General features: G+C 47.6%; 1 protein-coding gene across 1 annotated transcript in view; it reads right to left on the bottom strand.

Moving 5' to 3' along the window:
* LOC119389333 (pre-mRNA-processing-splicing factor 8) overlaps nt 1-16,159 on the bottom strand; it is a 619,528-nt gene that overhangs the window by 535,263 nt on the left and 68,106 nt on the right. The window contains exon 3 of the mRNA XM_037656539.1: nt 4,664-4,832. Coding sequence (XP_037512467.1) covers nt 4,664-4,832 — 169 coding nt within the window. The remainder of the gene's footprint in view (nt 1-4,663; nt 4,833-16,159) is intronic.

The following is a 16,159-nucleotide window of genomic DNA, read 5'->3' as shown; positions in this document are numbered from 1 at the left end:
TCGACTAGCCAGCCGAAGTCCGAATAATCGAACGGCGGGCTGTGGGGCGTCCGAATTTTCGGTCGTGAGTTTACATTACTTCAATGGGACGAGTGGCGGTGCCGCGAAGGTATCCGAATAAACGAGCATATCCGAACTTTCAGCGTCCGAATAAATGGTCGGCGACTGTACATAAATCCTGTACTTAATTTGCGTAAGAGCAGTGTAAAAGCCGCAACTTTTGTCATCCTGCGACTTCGTTCTCAATGTGACCACAGTGTCAGACTCCCGTGTTGATTTAGCCCAAACACGTTCCGTACACCTCCCTTTTACACACAGCTCCCACCACCACGCACACATGACCATAACTCTTCTGCGGGTTGATGTAGCAAGCGAGCTTTATACCAGCATATATACCGACTGCGGCTGAAAGCTTCTTATGTTCAACAGCTTCTACCATGTTTGAATTTTGCGACATAGCACGCACATTGCATCGAGTGCCGGATCTGCATGTCGAGAAAACCGTGGTCACTAACTGATTAAGATAACGATGCGGACAGCACCGCCTCGTTTCGGTTGTCTGTGAATGCTGTTTTCGCTCTTTTGGGACGCACACTTGCTGTGCTTCGCACTCAGCATGGTCTGAGGCTTATCCGAATTATCCAGTTTGCGACCAAATGGGACCAAATTAAGGGGAGATGCAGGTCGAAAAACGTGAGTTTTTTTCAAAAATTATCGATTTTTTGTTTTCACCTGTTTTGTTAAGATTAGTATCTGTACTGTTCCGAAAATAAAAATCAAAGTTTAGACTCAACAGGAAATGCGTTAAAATTGAGTCTAAAGAGCACAAGGTGGCTGTTAATCTTGACCGAAAGTGTGACATCTTCTAGCGCCTCGCGGCCGATAACGCGCGGCCGCTCGCCATCGGGGATCGCATGAGAAGATCTTCAAATAACCATGATTTCCCGCGCTACAGAAGCGCAAGAAACAATAAAGAAAGCATGCTTTTGCCGCGCTTTTCAAGAGCTGCGACTGGCTTCATACCTGCCAACCTCACAGCATGAAAATGCGGGAGACCGCAGCGAGGGGAGGCTTCGCATAGCAAAAATTACTGAGACTGGAGACTGACATCAGAAAGGGGTAAGGATGTTTGTTCTGAGCCGCTTGAACCAAACTTCTTTACTTGTGAAGGCACCAAGACAGTTCACAGGCGCACGTGGTACAGAATCCGTACTTGTCGCCTTTCCGCGAAGTCACAAAGCATGGAAACCCAGCTGTGTATGAGTCCAGAAATACTTGCAAGTACTTTGATTTTGACGCCATCATCGACCTTCTAACTGAACTCTGGAAACACGCAACCCCCACGGCAGACGACGTAGCGTACAAAATGCACGGGCCAAGATGGAGACGCAAAAGTTCTGGCTAGGCTCAACGGAAACGATTGCCGCAAATGAACTGAATGGTGGCCGGAGCGGCAAGATTGCGACATGCGGCGCTGTTTCTCCCAAGCACGCCGATATCGAGAATGCAAAGCACAATGGGGGCCGCTTACTTACCGCCGGTCTGCCGGCCACCCCTCCTTTGGAAAATGGAATGTGCTCGACAGTCTCGCCGTCTCATTATCGGAGCGCTCATGCAGCGCCGCAGCTCCGGCCGCCGTGCAATTTTGGCAATCTTTTTCCATTGAGACTGTACCTTTTCCCTCGCCTTTTTTCTGTACGGTGGCGAGCGCTTCTCACCGCCAGCCGGCCAGCCTTCGCGCAGATGCGCAGTGCCTAGAATGTACTCAGCGGTACTCTATGATATGGTTACAACGAAATAGAAATGTGGTCGCGAGTGCTCTTCCGCAGCACCGCTACAGCAGGAAAGGCTGACGTACGCGCATGATTTTAAAAAGAGAGAGAAAAAAACCGGCCTCTGCAGTGGTGGCCACTTTTCGGGAGATTCGAAATGACATTCGTACAATTGGGACATTAGGTCCAAATTCGGGAGTCTCCCGGACAATTCGGGAGAGTTGGCAGGTATGTGGCTTTTATATCACGTGGTACGGATCGGGACCGCCATTGGCCACTGCACGCCTTTCGTGTTGTGAATCCTGCTTGCAGGGTCCGTGTTTCATCGAGCTGCACAGCTGAACGTTTCTGTCGCGTATTTATTTTCATCATGGATGAAGAGAACCGTGGCAAGCGCAGTCACCAGCCAGTGAAGTATTGCTCGGTGAACAAATTTTGAGGACGCCGGCGCAAACTGAACCCAAACACTCGCCGAACGGCAAGTGCGTCTGCTGCCGCGAGGCCTAGCGACGGCGACGGCGATGCTTCCGACGAGTTTGCCGCGGCGTTTGAGTATGTCAGGGCCTCTCAAAGAGAAGATCGGACTCTTCGACGACGAAGAAAGATCACGGTAGAAAGAGTCTTCCTTGATCGCTGACATAACAGCATTGAACATCCTCATGATTGGTGCAGTGTGTCCAACATGTCACCGTTCGGGAATACACGTCCGGGAACCGTCTTACCAATGTAAAGGCGTCGTTTCTGGAACTACAATGCGAGAACAGCGAGTGCCCCGAAATTATTCTTTCGATGACGTATACGTTGCGGCGAGTTGCTTCGAGCGAGGATGCCAGCATAGGGGCGGCGAGTGACGGACCGATCAAATGCAGAACCTACGGCAGCGGGAGCTCACGCAATAGCTACTCTGCTCGAAAGAGCTGTGAAGGCGAAACTTATAGCACTGGCTCATTTTAGTGGCAGTGGCTACTAGAAGAACAATTTATCTCTTTTGTGTGCAATTTTGATCGGATTTCGTTACCTGTTTCATAAATAAACATCCAATTTTAACTTTAAAATTCGTTTTTCTCAAAACACACTTTTTGGCAACTTTTTCAGCGTGGCCCTCTTGTTTTTGGTACTTCTGGTGCTCGGATCTCCATGAAATTTTGCCCAAATTTTCTCTAAGGTGCGAGGAGTGCAGCTATTTCCCCCAAATCGCAATATTATTTATGCATATTAGAAAATTCACAAGTAGACATTTACCGGGGTCGGCGTAATAATGGATTTCCCATGTTTGAATTTTTCACGTCTAGCAAATATTTTCTATGCACTTTCTGGATAGTTTTCGGCACTCTACAGTTCAAATGGAACAATATGAGCCATTAATTGGCAAAATCTATAGAAATTTAAGGATCGAAATAGGGGGGCTACAAGGCCTATGTATTACACATTTGTCATGGTGCAGAACAAAAAGTATGCAACTTACAAGAAAACGAATTATATAATTGAAATCAGCATAAAAATCTCTATAAGTATCCTAAGTTTCATTGCTCTAGGTTGAATATTAAAAGAAAAGTGTCTTCGACCCGCATCTCCCCTTAAAGGGGTCATGAAGCACCCCTTGGGCTTATTGAAAAAACACATCCTGCGGAAAGCTGACACGGCTATGAACTGCTCTGCCAAATATGACAGTCGTGCGCGCCACGTAAAGGCCACAAGCGGAGCGCAAAGTTACCGTTTCCTCAGGCGCCCTCTTTTCAAACAGAAGCCGGTTCTCACTCTCGTCGGTGGGCGGGCGTCTGCACGTTGACGTCGCGGATCTGCCAGTTTACGTTGCAAGAGATATAGCATGCTTATTGGCCGATAGCCGGATGAGATGAGCTTCTTGCCACGGGGTGCCGCCACTTGCCCGCGCCGCACTCCTCAGTCTGCTAACTTTACACGGTAGCCGCACTCGTGCATGCGAATCACAATGGGAGAGCGATCGCCTTTCATGACGCGCGCTGACGTAACTTCTTACCCCCGTGCCATCCCTCCCTGTCTAGCTTCCAGTGCGCTCGTCGGCACGAGAAAAGAGAGAAAGCGCTGAGAGTGTGCACCAAACCCCCGAACTCCGCTCATTCTTGACGGATTCGAGAAATTTTTGCGGCAATCGATTCGGGAGGCAGTAAACTCCGATACTGAGGTCATTAGATCATTACTTGGAAAAGTGGTTCATGACCTTTTTAATGAGAGTTTGATCCATCAAACAATGCATATGCTGGCCAGGACCAGGAAACACGTCCGAATTGTCAGATTTTCCTAATCAACGAGGGTCAAATTAACGAGCATTCACTTTACTTCTCTGTCAATTACTTCATGTGGATTGGATTGCAAAGGCGGAAGCAACACTGTTGCGGCATCTCAACAAGTAAAATTATAAAAACAAAGAATGACGTGTGTCTCGATCGCATTTGCAAGGTACTAAACGTTTTCCGAACGCACGCCTCAGTCGTACAGCGCCGTCCGCTCTACAAGACAAAACCAAAATGGCGCTAGCACTTGCATTGTGCCCACTAGACGGCGCTAATAGTTTTGCATAAGGTCTATTACAGCAGCAGCAAGCTACCTTTACCATATGTACTCGAGATTTATTGCACACCCACTTTTCACGAGTTCAACATAAAAATGCACCTGAATGTAATGCCTAGACCTTTAATAAGAAACTATGCCATGGCCCATGCTGATTATCAGAAGAATAGACAAGTGTAATTTGAGTTCATTAAATGGAAATTTCATCGAAGGCCTTCATTGTCTGCTATTTAACTGCATGATAGCATCTCTTTCTGGAGGCAATAAAAGCTGCGTCTCCTCCTGGACAAAGATATCACCAACTGTTGGAATAGTGCTCTGGCAAGAGAAAAGAAGCTCACCCCAGGTAAACACGCTTGTCATGCCGATACTTGCGACTGCTCATGTCACCATGGTCTCGAATGATCTTGCGGATGTGCTCAGGTGGCATGTCTTCCTTTTGGGCATCCACAAAGCCAAACTTGCGCTTTTCAGCATACCGCTTGGACTGCAACTGCTGCCACTTGCGTGCTGCAAGTAAACAACCGACAGTCTGGGCACAAGATTTCCAGCATCAAATCGCCTTTATTTCTGCAAAGCACACTAGTCAAATTCAATGCAGTTTTCGCTGAGTTTCTTACATAAAATGCCATTTTGGAATGGTGAAGTGAAATACAGTATAACCCCGCTGATACGTTTTTGAAGGGACACGTAAGAGCCGAAAAACAGGAAAAACGACAAAATATTTAGTGGTAAAGAATTTTATTTCAATGCTTACGAGCAGCACGAAAATTGGCGCGATCTAGTCGATGGATAGAAATGCAGAGCTGGGGACGGCCTCATCCACAGAAATGTAATCAACGTATGTGATTCTTTTAACACCAACAGCTGTAGGCATGAAAGAACTAAACACACGCAATCACGACCAGCGTGGCGAGTCCGACCGCAAACCGCGCGCACGACCATGCAAGCTCCAACCAGCTCGAACTCCTCCCGTCCTCCGACAAATAACGATGATGATCGTCTACGCCAATGCGATGGCAGAAGTGAATGCCAATCTCGAAGGCCTTGCTTTCGCAAGCAATTACGTCATAGACACCATGTTTGTGCAATACAAATCTCAAAGGCTATGCTTTTGTCAATAGTAAATGCCAATCTCGAAGGCCTTGCTTTCGCGAGCGATTACGTCATAGACGCCATCTTTTCAATACGAATCTCGAAGGCCATGCTTTTGTTTGCATCAATTGAAAGATCCTGTTGCTTGCGCCTTTCATGCGGCTAATATTACGGTCAAACAAGGCCAAGCTGCGTGAAAATGCACCATGGCCGCTCTCTTCGGTAGTCACTCTGTCGGCTCCGAGCGCACTTCGCGACGTATCATACGGGAACGGTCCGACAGTTAAGACGTAACAGTGGGTTCCCAATACATTGTATCCTATGGGAGCTATGCTGGCACCGGCGGAGAACGACGTAACAGCCGGGAAAACGCAGCAGTGAGAAACGTAACGGCGGGGTTCTACTGTAATAATATCTGGGGTTTAACGTCCCAAAACCACGATATGATTATGAGAGACGCCGTAGTGGAGGGCTCCGGAAATTTCGACCACCTGGGGTTCTTTAACGTGCACCTAAATCTAAGCACACGAGCCTCAAACATTTTTGCCTCCATCGAAAATGCAGCCGCCGCGGCCGGGATTCGATCCCGCGACCTTCGGGTCAGTAGTCGAGCGCCATAACCACTAGACCACCGTGGCGGGGCGGGGTTCTACTGTAGTAGCTTACGAGCACAAGGAGGAAAAACAACATGGTGCTTACTGCAAACGGCCGCGAAATAAAAAAAAAATACCATGGACATGCCCGCTGACGCGCCTATGCGCACTGTCTTTGCAGTGCTCCCTAACGCTCCGCATTTCATAGCATTTGGCCGGGTGCGCTGCCACTTAAAAGGCAACAGGGCTGCAACAGTGGTGGTAGCTGTGTGATGAAGCACCTGTTGATTGCGGCCACACAAGCGATAACGGCTGTGTCCGCTTCTCACTCAGGGTTCCTACAGGTTTCAAAGGAGCAAATTCAAGGATATTCAAGGACTTTCAAGACCCTATAGGAGGATTTTCAAGGCCCTCTTCGAGAGGTAATTTTTTTTTCCCCGATGTTGAAGATCTTGAGAAACAGTGTTCTCAAAAGGTCTGACATTTATTGCACAAAGAAAAATACATGTCACAATAAAAATGTCACATAGACGCATTTCTTCTCACCACAAGAGAACACCTTTGCCACTTCACTGCCCGGGAACATGCGTCGCAGTGATGACTTTCAAAGACCAAAGAATTTCTGCGTCAGTGACAAGCTCGTGCGTTTTAGAAGCATCATTTAAGCTTGGCGACTGCAATAGAGACGCTGTATAGTGGACTGCTCAGTCGCAACAGGCGTCAGGTAGCTTTTCAACGCGCTCCCTTGCCCCATCTTGATAGCGCCAATATGCTTGACACTTTTGATCTGACATTTTAAAGCGGATTCACCTATGGCAGTCACATCAAAAGTTGTGTCACATCAAAGTCACATCAAAAGTCATGGTGGAGCCACGTGGTCTGAAATTTGCTTTTTTTGGGCATTGTTTCAGATATCAACACATCACTTGCACCCCTTGCACTAACATGTTGAAGGCACGCTCATTCCAAAAAACGCTGGTAGCACAAGAGCACGTCCCGCGCCCAAACTCGGATGCCGCGTTGGACTAGTTGGACGGAGACAATAGACATGCGATAGCGATGGGGCGACTGCCCTCACAGCCGACACTACTTTCGCTGGCACCGGTGGTGACGTTTTAAGTCACTGACACGACGTCTACAGTGAACGCTGCCTCCGAGATTCGCACCAAGTCCAATGTGGCTAGCTGCCTACAGAGAGTCAGCTAAATAGGTATAAAAATTGGTACAGTTTCTTGGCCGCATTTCAGAACTCAAACAAAAGACGAAAGTTCAGCAACAAAAACCGTTTTCATGATGACAAATACCAATTCAAATTTAGCATTCAACAAATTCAAGGTTTTTCATGGACTGGCCCGAAATTCAAGGTTTTTAAGGGCCTTGAAAACAGACTTTCGATTTTCAAGGGCATTCAAGGGTTTCAAGGACCTGTGCGCACCCTGCTCACTGTCACGAACAGCCGCCAGGGAAGGATGCACTGTAGTAGGGTACGCATTTCGGCTGGTTGGTTGAAGATTACGAGTGAAAAACAGCGTTAAAAAGACAGGACAAGAAAGGACACGAGACCACAGCGCATGCAGTTTGTATGCGGAACATTAGGGAGCACTGCAATCACGGCACACAAGCGAGCTTGTCACGAGGTGTATTTTTGCATTTCACAGGCATCTTTAGTAAGCAAAGAAACACTGATACTTGATAAGAACTTAGAAACTGTCGAATTGGATGTTTTGCAAACTGATCAACTTTCTCATTGGAATTTTTTGCCCAGCTTTGTTGCTTCAAACAGGGTTGATGGCAACCTTGAAGAAAAAATTTCGAGGATCTTTAAGGACTTTCAAGCACCTAACAAAGAACTTTCAAGGACTTGAAACAACACTTGTTGAGATCATATAAAAAGGAAACACCAGATTTTACAATATGAAGCACATCATTCATTACACACAAGCCAAAGCAGACACTTCTTCACAATTATTAGCTAACTAAGGGAGTTTTCACCGCTCCTTTCTTCGCTCATATTTTGTTCATTACATGGCATTACACTGTTTTCCGCAGTCTTCTTCTGCTAGTTTGCTTAAACTGATCCACCTCACAATATGGTTGTATTGCGTGAGCATGCACGTACACATGCACACACACATACATACACAAAATGTGCATCGCCAGCATTAGAATTTTCTCAACTCATGTGATTATATAGATAATTGCCACCAATATAACACAAAAACACAAACATGACAATGTGGGCAGCACTTCCAACTTTGTGTCATTTTAGGGGGCAATCATGGCCCATAGCAAGTACCAACTAGGCCATGAACACATTCAGCTGATGGGTATTTACGCTCACGTGCTCACACATTTACAAAGGGGTTGGGCACCCTTGCCCCCCACTGCCACAAAATAAAAATCCGTTAACCCTCTGATCAAATGTAGGCTCGTGTGAATATATCTTTCCAGGCTCAAAGTGAATGGCAATTAGTGTCAAATAATTCTGAAGTGAATTCAAATAGTAGCAGGATTTGAATAGTAGTAGGATGCAAATTATATGTGAACAATACTTAAAGGGACCGACAACTGATTTTTCTCGACCTAGTTTTTTACGGCGCGACAGGAAGCTCACCCTTCATAGCATTTGTAGCTGCAGTGGTATATCCGAAAAGCACGTAGTTCTTTTATAAGCAGTATTTTTTGATCTGAAAGGCTCCAAACACGCATGGAGGCTTGCTCCAGCAACGCTGAGAATTGATAGCGATGCCGCTTGCCCTTGTGAAAGCTGTCGTCGTTCTGCTTTCACGGGAGTTACTGCAACTATGCTTAACCATCTTTATTTTGAGCTTTCCAACCATTTTTGAAAATAACAAGCTGTTACAACGAGATGTGTGGCTTTATACACCTTCCCGGTATTTGTACAGCGCTGTGTGCGCCTGCGCCCAAGGTTGCCTGCGCCTGTGTCATGGATGGCTTGTCCCGGCGTCGTTACTCTCTCGATACACGAGCCAAGCCAAGTAATCAAAACGTAACTGTGCATATGCACGGCCGCACCGAGTAGCAGCGCGCGTCATTTCTGAGACGAAGTGTAGGTAGCAAAACTATGTAGCTCCAAAATCTTAGCGACCTGGAAACTGCGTGCACGGTTGCATGAACACGCTGAAAAGTTGCTCAAGACGCGCTGACGAGCATAGGATCATTACGTCACGCAAAGGCAGCGCCACTTTAATGCATACTACTAACGCAGGCCTATATGTACATTATTATGGAGTAATACCTTTTAATGTAAAGAAACTAACAATATTTCAATACTAACAAAAAAATCGTCGACCTCGTACAGCAATCAACGCTCACGTGGCCGTCTTCATCGGATCATTCATGTTTTTGCCGCCAGAGGCGCCACAGGTCATTTTTCGAGACTTTCAATTAAGAAATAAAAATATAAATCCATCTCTCACGAAAAAAACAGGGTTGGTTTGAGTCAGTGCAAGGGACAATCTTTACATGAGTCGAGTCAACACATTTCATATTCTGGGCAGTTGTCGGTCCCTTTAAAGGGCAATTCCGGCGATTTTTTGGCCATGTCAAAGTAATGGTGCTTTTACGTTCCTGAGACGCTCCCGTCATGGGCCCGATAGGAGAAACACTCGGCAAATTGGAGAATCATTTTAAATAATCAAAAAAGCGCAACACCGAAACCCAACCAAGCATACTGCCTTCGCGTGACATATAAGTAGGGACAAAACCGGATATCATGCAAGGCATGCAGGTCCCGCCAGCGCGTAGTATGATAGCTGCAAAAGCGGCGAAGAGCAGACGCTCAGTTGAAAGGTGACTCCGTCGGAAATCTTGTGTGTGACTGACCATGTCACGTGCACAAGCTGAGCTGTCTGAAAATGACAGCTCCGATTCAGACGCATTTGGAGGCCAACTATAATGGCCATTCCTCTTCGATGAAGTGGAACACACCTGTTTAGCTCTCTGCTTGCCTGGTTGCACATTCCACCACCAGATGGCCCCACCTGTCCAGGCAGCTCAAGTGTGTGGGGCAGTGATCAGGTAAAATGCTATCGCTGAGAAGTTCGCGGACCAACTAAAGCTTCTTAATATTGCTATGGGAAGAGTGCATAAGTGTGGCAATAGCGGTGTTCAACATCGCGTTGGTACGGCCGAAGGAACTTCATTATAAGCCAAGTATGAGCCACCTTTCGCACCATTAGGTTAGGTTACATTGTTTCGCACGATGCGTAGCTCACCAAATAGCGATAGACCCGGTCACGATGCACCCTATATATGCTACAGAAAGTGTTTTCGTGGTGTTCACGCAGGTGCATTCTTTAGCCGGTACGGTATTACCATACTTTCTGCGTGGTAAACTGGCACTGCTAGCCAAAACACTCTAATACAGAGATGCAGGGTAATCGTTAGGTGCGAGTGTTTCGTCACTGCCAATGGGGAATAGTGTGCAGCCCACAACGCGACACCACTTGCCACCCACAGGAACTGAAATTCACATGCCCAGCCAACGACGTGCTCGCCAAACACTCGCGATTGTTGCCTTGCAGATAGCAGACGCTCTAGGGGACCCTCAGTTCCGTCACTTCCGCTTAACAAAAATGACGTCACGCACACAATGTTGCCAATAATTCTGGGAAGCAAGGTGGGGAGAGTCGGGGCAATCAATAAAATTCATTTGCAATGAATCTGCGTATGTCTCCAGCTTGTAATTTGGCATAAATAACAGGAACGTGAAAAGGAACGTACCCAGCGAATTTTATTGAGATCCATAGACCTCGAAAAATGGCCGGAGTTGGCCTGTAAGTCTAAAAATTTCTCATATGCAGGCAATCTAACACGCTAATAAGAAAAATGACTGAAGTGCAGTAGTGTGGCTTCGCGAGGGTATGGCTTCCCCTGAAAACATGGTTTCATGGCACAGCAGTCCCGTGGTGCAGTGAAACCATCTCTAAGGCCGGTTACATGTAAGAGTATGTCTATTTGTTTTTTTTAAATACATGCTGCCAAATTTTAAATACATACTGCCAATTGTCACAGCTGTAGTTTGTGCTCGATAATTCGCACAGAACTATCCAAAAAGTAACCGCTAAAAATTGGCTTAACAAAAGTGTATTCAAGGACATTTAAAGACCTACAAAAATTTAAGGGTTTTCAAGGCCTTGAAAATGCTATTTCAAAATTCCAGGGTTTTCAAGGGTTTCAAGGACCGCTGCGAACTGTGTTCAAAAGTTAATAACCTTGCATAATTAAGCAATGAAGCAGAACACAAAAAATAGTGAGACTTACTCCATGCAATAGCAACATGCACTTGGTAGCAGCGTCATAGAGTGCGTCGCCATATTTTTAAACTCTGGCTAAAGATAGTTGGCGCACCCTGCTATGAAAGGGGAATTGTTTGCTGGGCTCGCTGCTTTGTTAGACGCAACCAATGAAACCAACAGACTATTAAGCCAAGGAAAGCACAGAACATGGGACCAACTCAACTGAGCGACCACCCCAGAAAGGCATTGGTCCCGAGTTCAATGCCCGAACAAAGACCAATTTTTCTTCAAGTTCTCCCTTTTGAGAAATCTGTACGGATTTCCTTGTGGCTTCATGCTACAAAAGGGTGGTTGTCAACTATACCTTTCATAACCGTTCCGCCACCGTGCAAGGTTCCACAGAACTCGCTTGCAATGATGTGATGCAAAACAAAAGAAGTAACGTCACTTGCCAATGCAGATGACAATGGTGAAGTTTCTGCATAGCACACAAGGTGGTCAATGGCGACAATTATCCAGCAATTTCCAGCAAGTGATTGGAAGAGGTCTATAGAGATCAATACCAACACTGTCAAAGGGTCTGGCGGGACAAGGTAAGGGCTGCAGTGGAGCTGGGGAACAGGAAGGTGCATTCTTTCGGTGCTGCCAAGCGAGACAGGAACAAGCGTAGCGGCGAACAAAGACCTACATTTGTGGGGGCACTATCAAGGTTGTTTGTGCCTCATGGCACACACGTGTCTCGCATATAAGCCACAGTTAGGTTTAACAGCCGCCAAGTGAGCAGTGGCGCCGGCAGCTCCGCCTGCAAGAGAGGTTAGAACGGCAGACAGAAAACAGCAGCGACGCTCTTTGGGGTTTGGTAGCATGCGTGGATGGACGTCTCCCACAGTGGGTCTGTGGGGGACGATGCCACGGCTCAGTTCCCGCGGGCCCCTCATGGTGAGTCGAACGTCAGCGACGCCACATTCGCAGTACATTGTGTGTGTTATGTTTTCTGTGTATTGTATTGGCATTGTATAAGGTTACTTTGCGTGTTACTAGTTGTGCATCAGAGTTGGCAGGCGAGCTCGCTGTAACGTAAAAGCAGGTTAATGAATGTACACGTGTTGGCTTGCCGGACGGCATCTACTGTGTCCGTGTGTTCCGAGAGCGGCTCATTTTCAGACTCCACACATTCCACGCCAACAGTAGCAGTGGTGCAGGCGGGCATACGTTTTTAACACTCCATCATGTGCGCACTATGGGTCAACATGAAAGGAGGCGCACATATGTCCAAGCGGTGATGTCTTGAAGTAACAAGGAACCATTGGCATCCTTAGGAGAGATCATTGCATCGGTACAACAAACCATCCCACATAACAAAGTGCTGCATTTGACGGCGCATACATCTAGGGAAGTGTTGCGAGGGCCGATGCAACAATTCCATGAGTGAAGCAACCCAGGCACAGGTGTCAGCAGGATATTGTATTGGGGGGCAAACACACGCGCTGCAATGGGGGAGTGGACGGGCACTGGTGTGGCTTGGGTGGAGGGCAAGTGTTGGTGTGGTTTGGGAGGAGCAAGTGCCCCCTTTGTACACCCCCCTGCCAATGCCCATGAACCCAGGGGTCCTTCCGTTGCTCCAGAAGCATGTCGCTGGCACAGAGTGCAGACATGTCATGGGTAGGCTTGCTGGCACACGCGCGCTCTCGCATATTAGCCGCAGTTAGGTTTAACAGCCGCCAAGTGAGCAGTGGCGCCAGCAGTGCCGCCTGCAGGAGAGGTTAGACCAGCAGACAGAAAACAGCAGCGACGCTCTATGGGGTTTGGAAGCGTGCGTGGATGGACGTCTCCCGTGGTGGGTCCGTGGGGAACAATACCACGGCTCGTTTCCCACGGGCCCCTTGCGGCGAGTCGAAAGATGAGGACAGAGCCTTTAATCTCATACTCCTGAATCTCATACTCCAGGCCTTTTTGCTAGGCGAGAGCCATGCGTTGGTCTTCCCCGCACGAGCTATGCGTCCGAACATTCTCACGCCACCAAGCTAGCTTACGTCACTGCGCAACGCCTGTCCTCATTGGCCGCCAGTGACAACCCCCTTCCCCCTTGAGCTCGCTTCTGTCTAGCGCTGCCTTGCCCGCAGCAGATGCTCTCAGGCTGGCACGAGAGGTTGATGCACTGCTCTGGCAGGCGGCTTCTCGTCCGTGCGCTCGACTTCTGCCCTTTGTGTGATGGTCGTAGCGCCGCCGGCAAGCGTACTCGATCAGTGTTGCGGAGTTACCCTGACTGCCCGCAAACCCGTGATTGTCGCACTGTGCTGCATCTTGGGTTAATAAACCCGTGTTTGTCGACAACCCGCCTCGAGTACCTTTTCTGCACCATGCCGGAGAGTCGACGAACCCGGCCGTAGCATCTTTGTTCGCTGCGGCAGAGGAGAACGTCGCGTCCCTTCCCGGTCGCCTCGTAGGGTAAGCATCTCGCAAACCTATCTCCACAAGGGGAAAGCCAACGTAATGCATGGTGGTCTGTAATCATGCTAACTGGGCACCTATAAAGATAGAGCCGAAATTTGTCAACCCATATGATGGCTAGACTCTTTTTCTGTAACAGAATAGTTGGATTCTGCTTTGGTGGGTGCATGGCTGGCGTAGGAGGCAACATACTTATCAAATCTAGATTTACACTGGGCAAGCACAGCACAGACACCGCTAAGTGAATAAACTATTTTTTTTTACAGCAGTGAAAACAAACGTGCATGTCTGGCTTTCGAAAGTAGACATCATCTATTTATGAAAATAAACATACTGCATCATGTGCAGGGGTGAGACAGCTGAAACTGAATTGGGAGCAGTTTTTGGAGCAGCAAATTTTCTATTTTGTAGTAGAAGATCCTCGATTTGAAGCAGTTAGCGGCATTTAATGTGTCATCCTAGGAGCTTGAAAAAACTAATTTGTAGCAACTTGGGGGGATGAGTACATATTTTAATTGGCTTAGAATACACATAACACTGAAATAGCCTTTAGAGAAAGAACAGATTAAATTAGGGAAAGAAAGTACAGATTAGAGAAAGAACACCGAACTCGCCTCCAGGGTGTCTACTGAGTTGACATTTCTAAATTCCCTGAGTTTTCCAGGTTTTCCCTGAGTGTTTTTGCTGAAATTCCCTGAGTGAAACAGAACTTTGTTTTATGTCAAGATGGGTAGAGACCATATCGCTCGATGATGTCACTCTCTAATACGCATTTTAGAAAATGAAAACGACTTAATCCCATTTGAATAGTACATAGAACAGATAAACCTCAATATAGCGAAGTTGGTAAAAGCGGCAACTCACTTCGTTATATCGAAACTTCGTTAAACTGAAATTCGACATTTCATGCAAGGCATAGTTACTGAAGGATTAATCTTAAACTGAAAAGGCCACAAGAATGCTCGACTAATATGGCAACATGAAAAAACTTTTTTTTATTTCTTGCGTGAAAAAAAATCAATTTTGTTGAGCCTGAGATGCAGCAATCACAGTTCGATGCCTTGCCAGAGTGTCACATGTAAAGACGAAACAAATGCGGGTTTAATGCACTGTGGAATTGCGCTTGTTCTGCAGCTGCAGGTTGTTGTCAAATCCTCGCACGTTGCCCAGAGCAATGCAACGCCTTTGCTATCATGTTGCCCAACCGAACTATTTGCTCTCCACGAACGCACAACATCGAAAACCATCCCACGTTAGAAAAAAAGAGTCAGTTTCACCGCGAGAGCAAAATAGTAAATCCGATAGCAACAAAGAGGAATTTTATATGAATATAGGCTAGCAGCTCGCTCCTTCAGGAAACGCAGCCGCTGCACTAAGAAAAGTGCCCTATCTATGATCTATGGCTCAGGGGCGAATTCAGGTACATAATGGGGGGGGGGGGGGGTAGAAAGGCTGAAGCCAACGCTCAGCAGTGCATTTTGGTGGGTCACGCATATTTACAACAGCCCAGGGGGGATTATGGCGGTGCCTAAGAAGCCTTCGTTGGAAATGTGCATAGGGAAGCAGAAAAGGGTAGAGCAATGAGAGGTAGAGAGCAGGGACAAGATTCTCTTTACCCCTTTTGGACAGTGGCAGGCAAAGCAACCTGACATAGGGGGCAAACTCGATAAGCAAGCCTGACAAAGGAGGTGGACGACAGGCACTGAAGGGAGGGGGCGGGCGGGGCTGGCTTGGGGGGGGGAGGGGCGATCGCCGCTACCCCCCCCCCCCGCCGCGATCTGCCACTGTTATATGGCTTCAACGGAAGTTTTCCAATTAGAGCACAACACCTACAAAGGTATGAGCCGTATGCTGATCCCCACTAAAGATACCGCGGCGCACGCGACCACGCCCGCTGGTACAAAGTACGCACTTCCTGTCGGACTCACGCAGCCAGCCCCCCCCCCCCCCCTTCCCGACGCGCCGGCTCCTATCCATGTGCCCATCGCGCGCGAATGAGACGGTCGGCTTGTTTCATCTCTGCTTAATTAAGCCCCGTTCGTCGGCAGCGCTCGCGCACTTTCACTCGCACATGGAGCATGCGACGCGCGGGGTGATGTAATCGCGATTTGGACTTGATAAGGAAGATCATGGCGAAGGCAAAAAATTCGCGTCGGAGTGTCTATATAATTGCTATCGCAAAAGAAAAGCAATATAGCTGCGGGCTAAGATCGCATCAAAGCACGGCAACAGCCTGAATTACGGCACATCCGATTATGGTGGAAACGTTACTGTTTTCGGACATCGCGCGCCGAATCGAACATGTGGGACCCGTGCCGGTGTCGCGAATTTCGGTCGCCGCTATGCCATGGCTCTAAAAAGTTTTGTAATTCGGCTTTGTAGCAAACACCCACGTGGTGTGGCTGGTAATTGCCAGCTGCAGCCCCCCAAAATTTCA

This window comes from Rhipicephalus sanguineus, chromosome 4, assembly GCF_013339695.2.
Source record: "Rhipicephalus sanguineus isolate Rsan-2018 chromosome 4, BIME_Rsan_1.4, whole genome shotgun sequence".
Lineage (NCBI taxonomy): Eukaryota > Metazoa > Arthropoda > Arachnida > Ixodida > Ixodidae > Rhipicephalus > Rhipicephalus sanguineus.
Note: the sequence above shows the minus strand (reverse complement) of the source record. Positions and strands in the feature narration are given on the sequence as shown.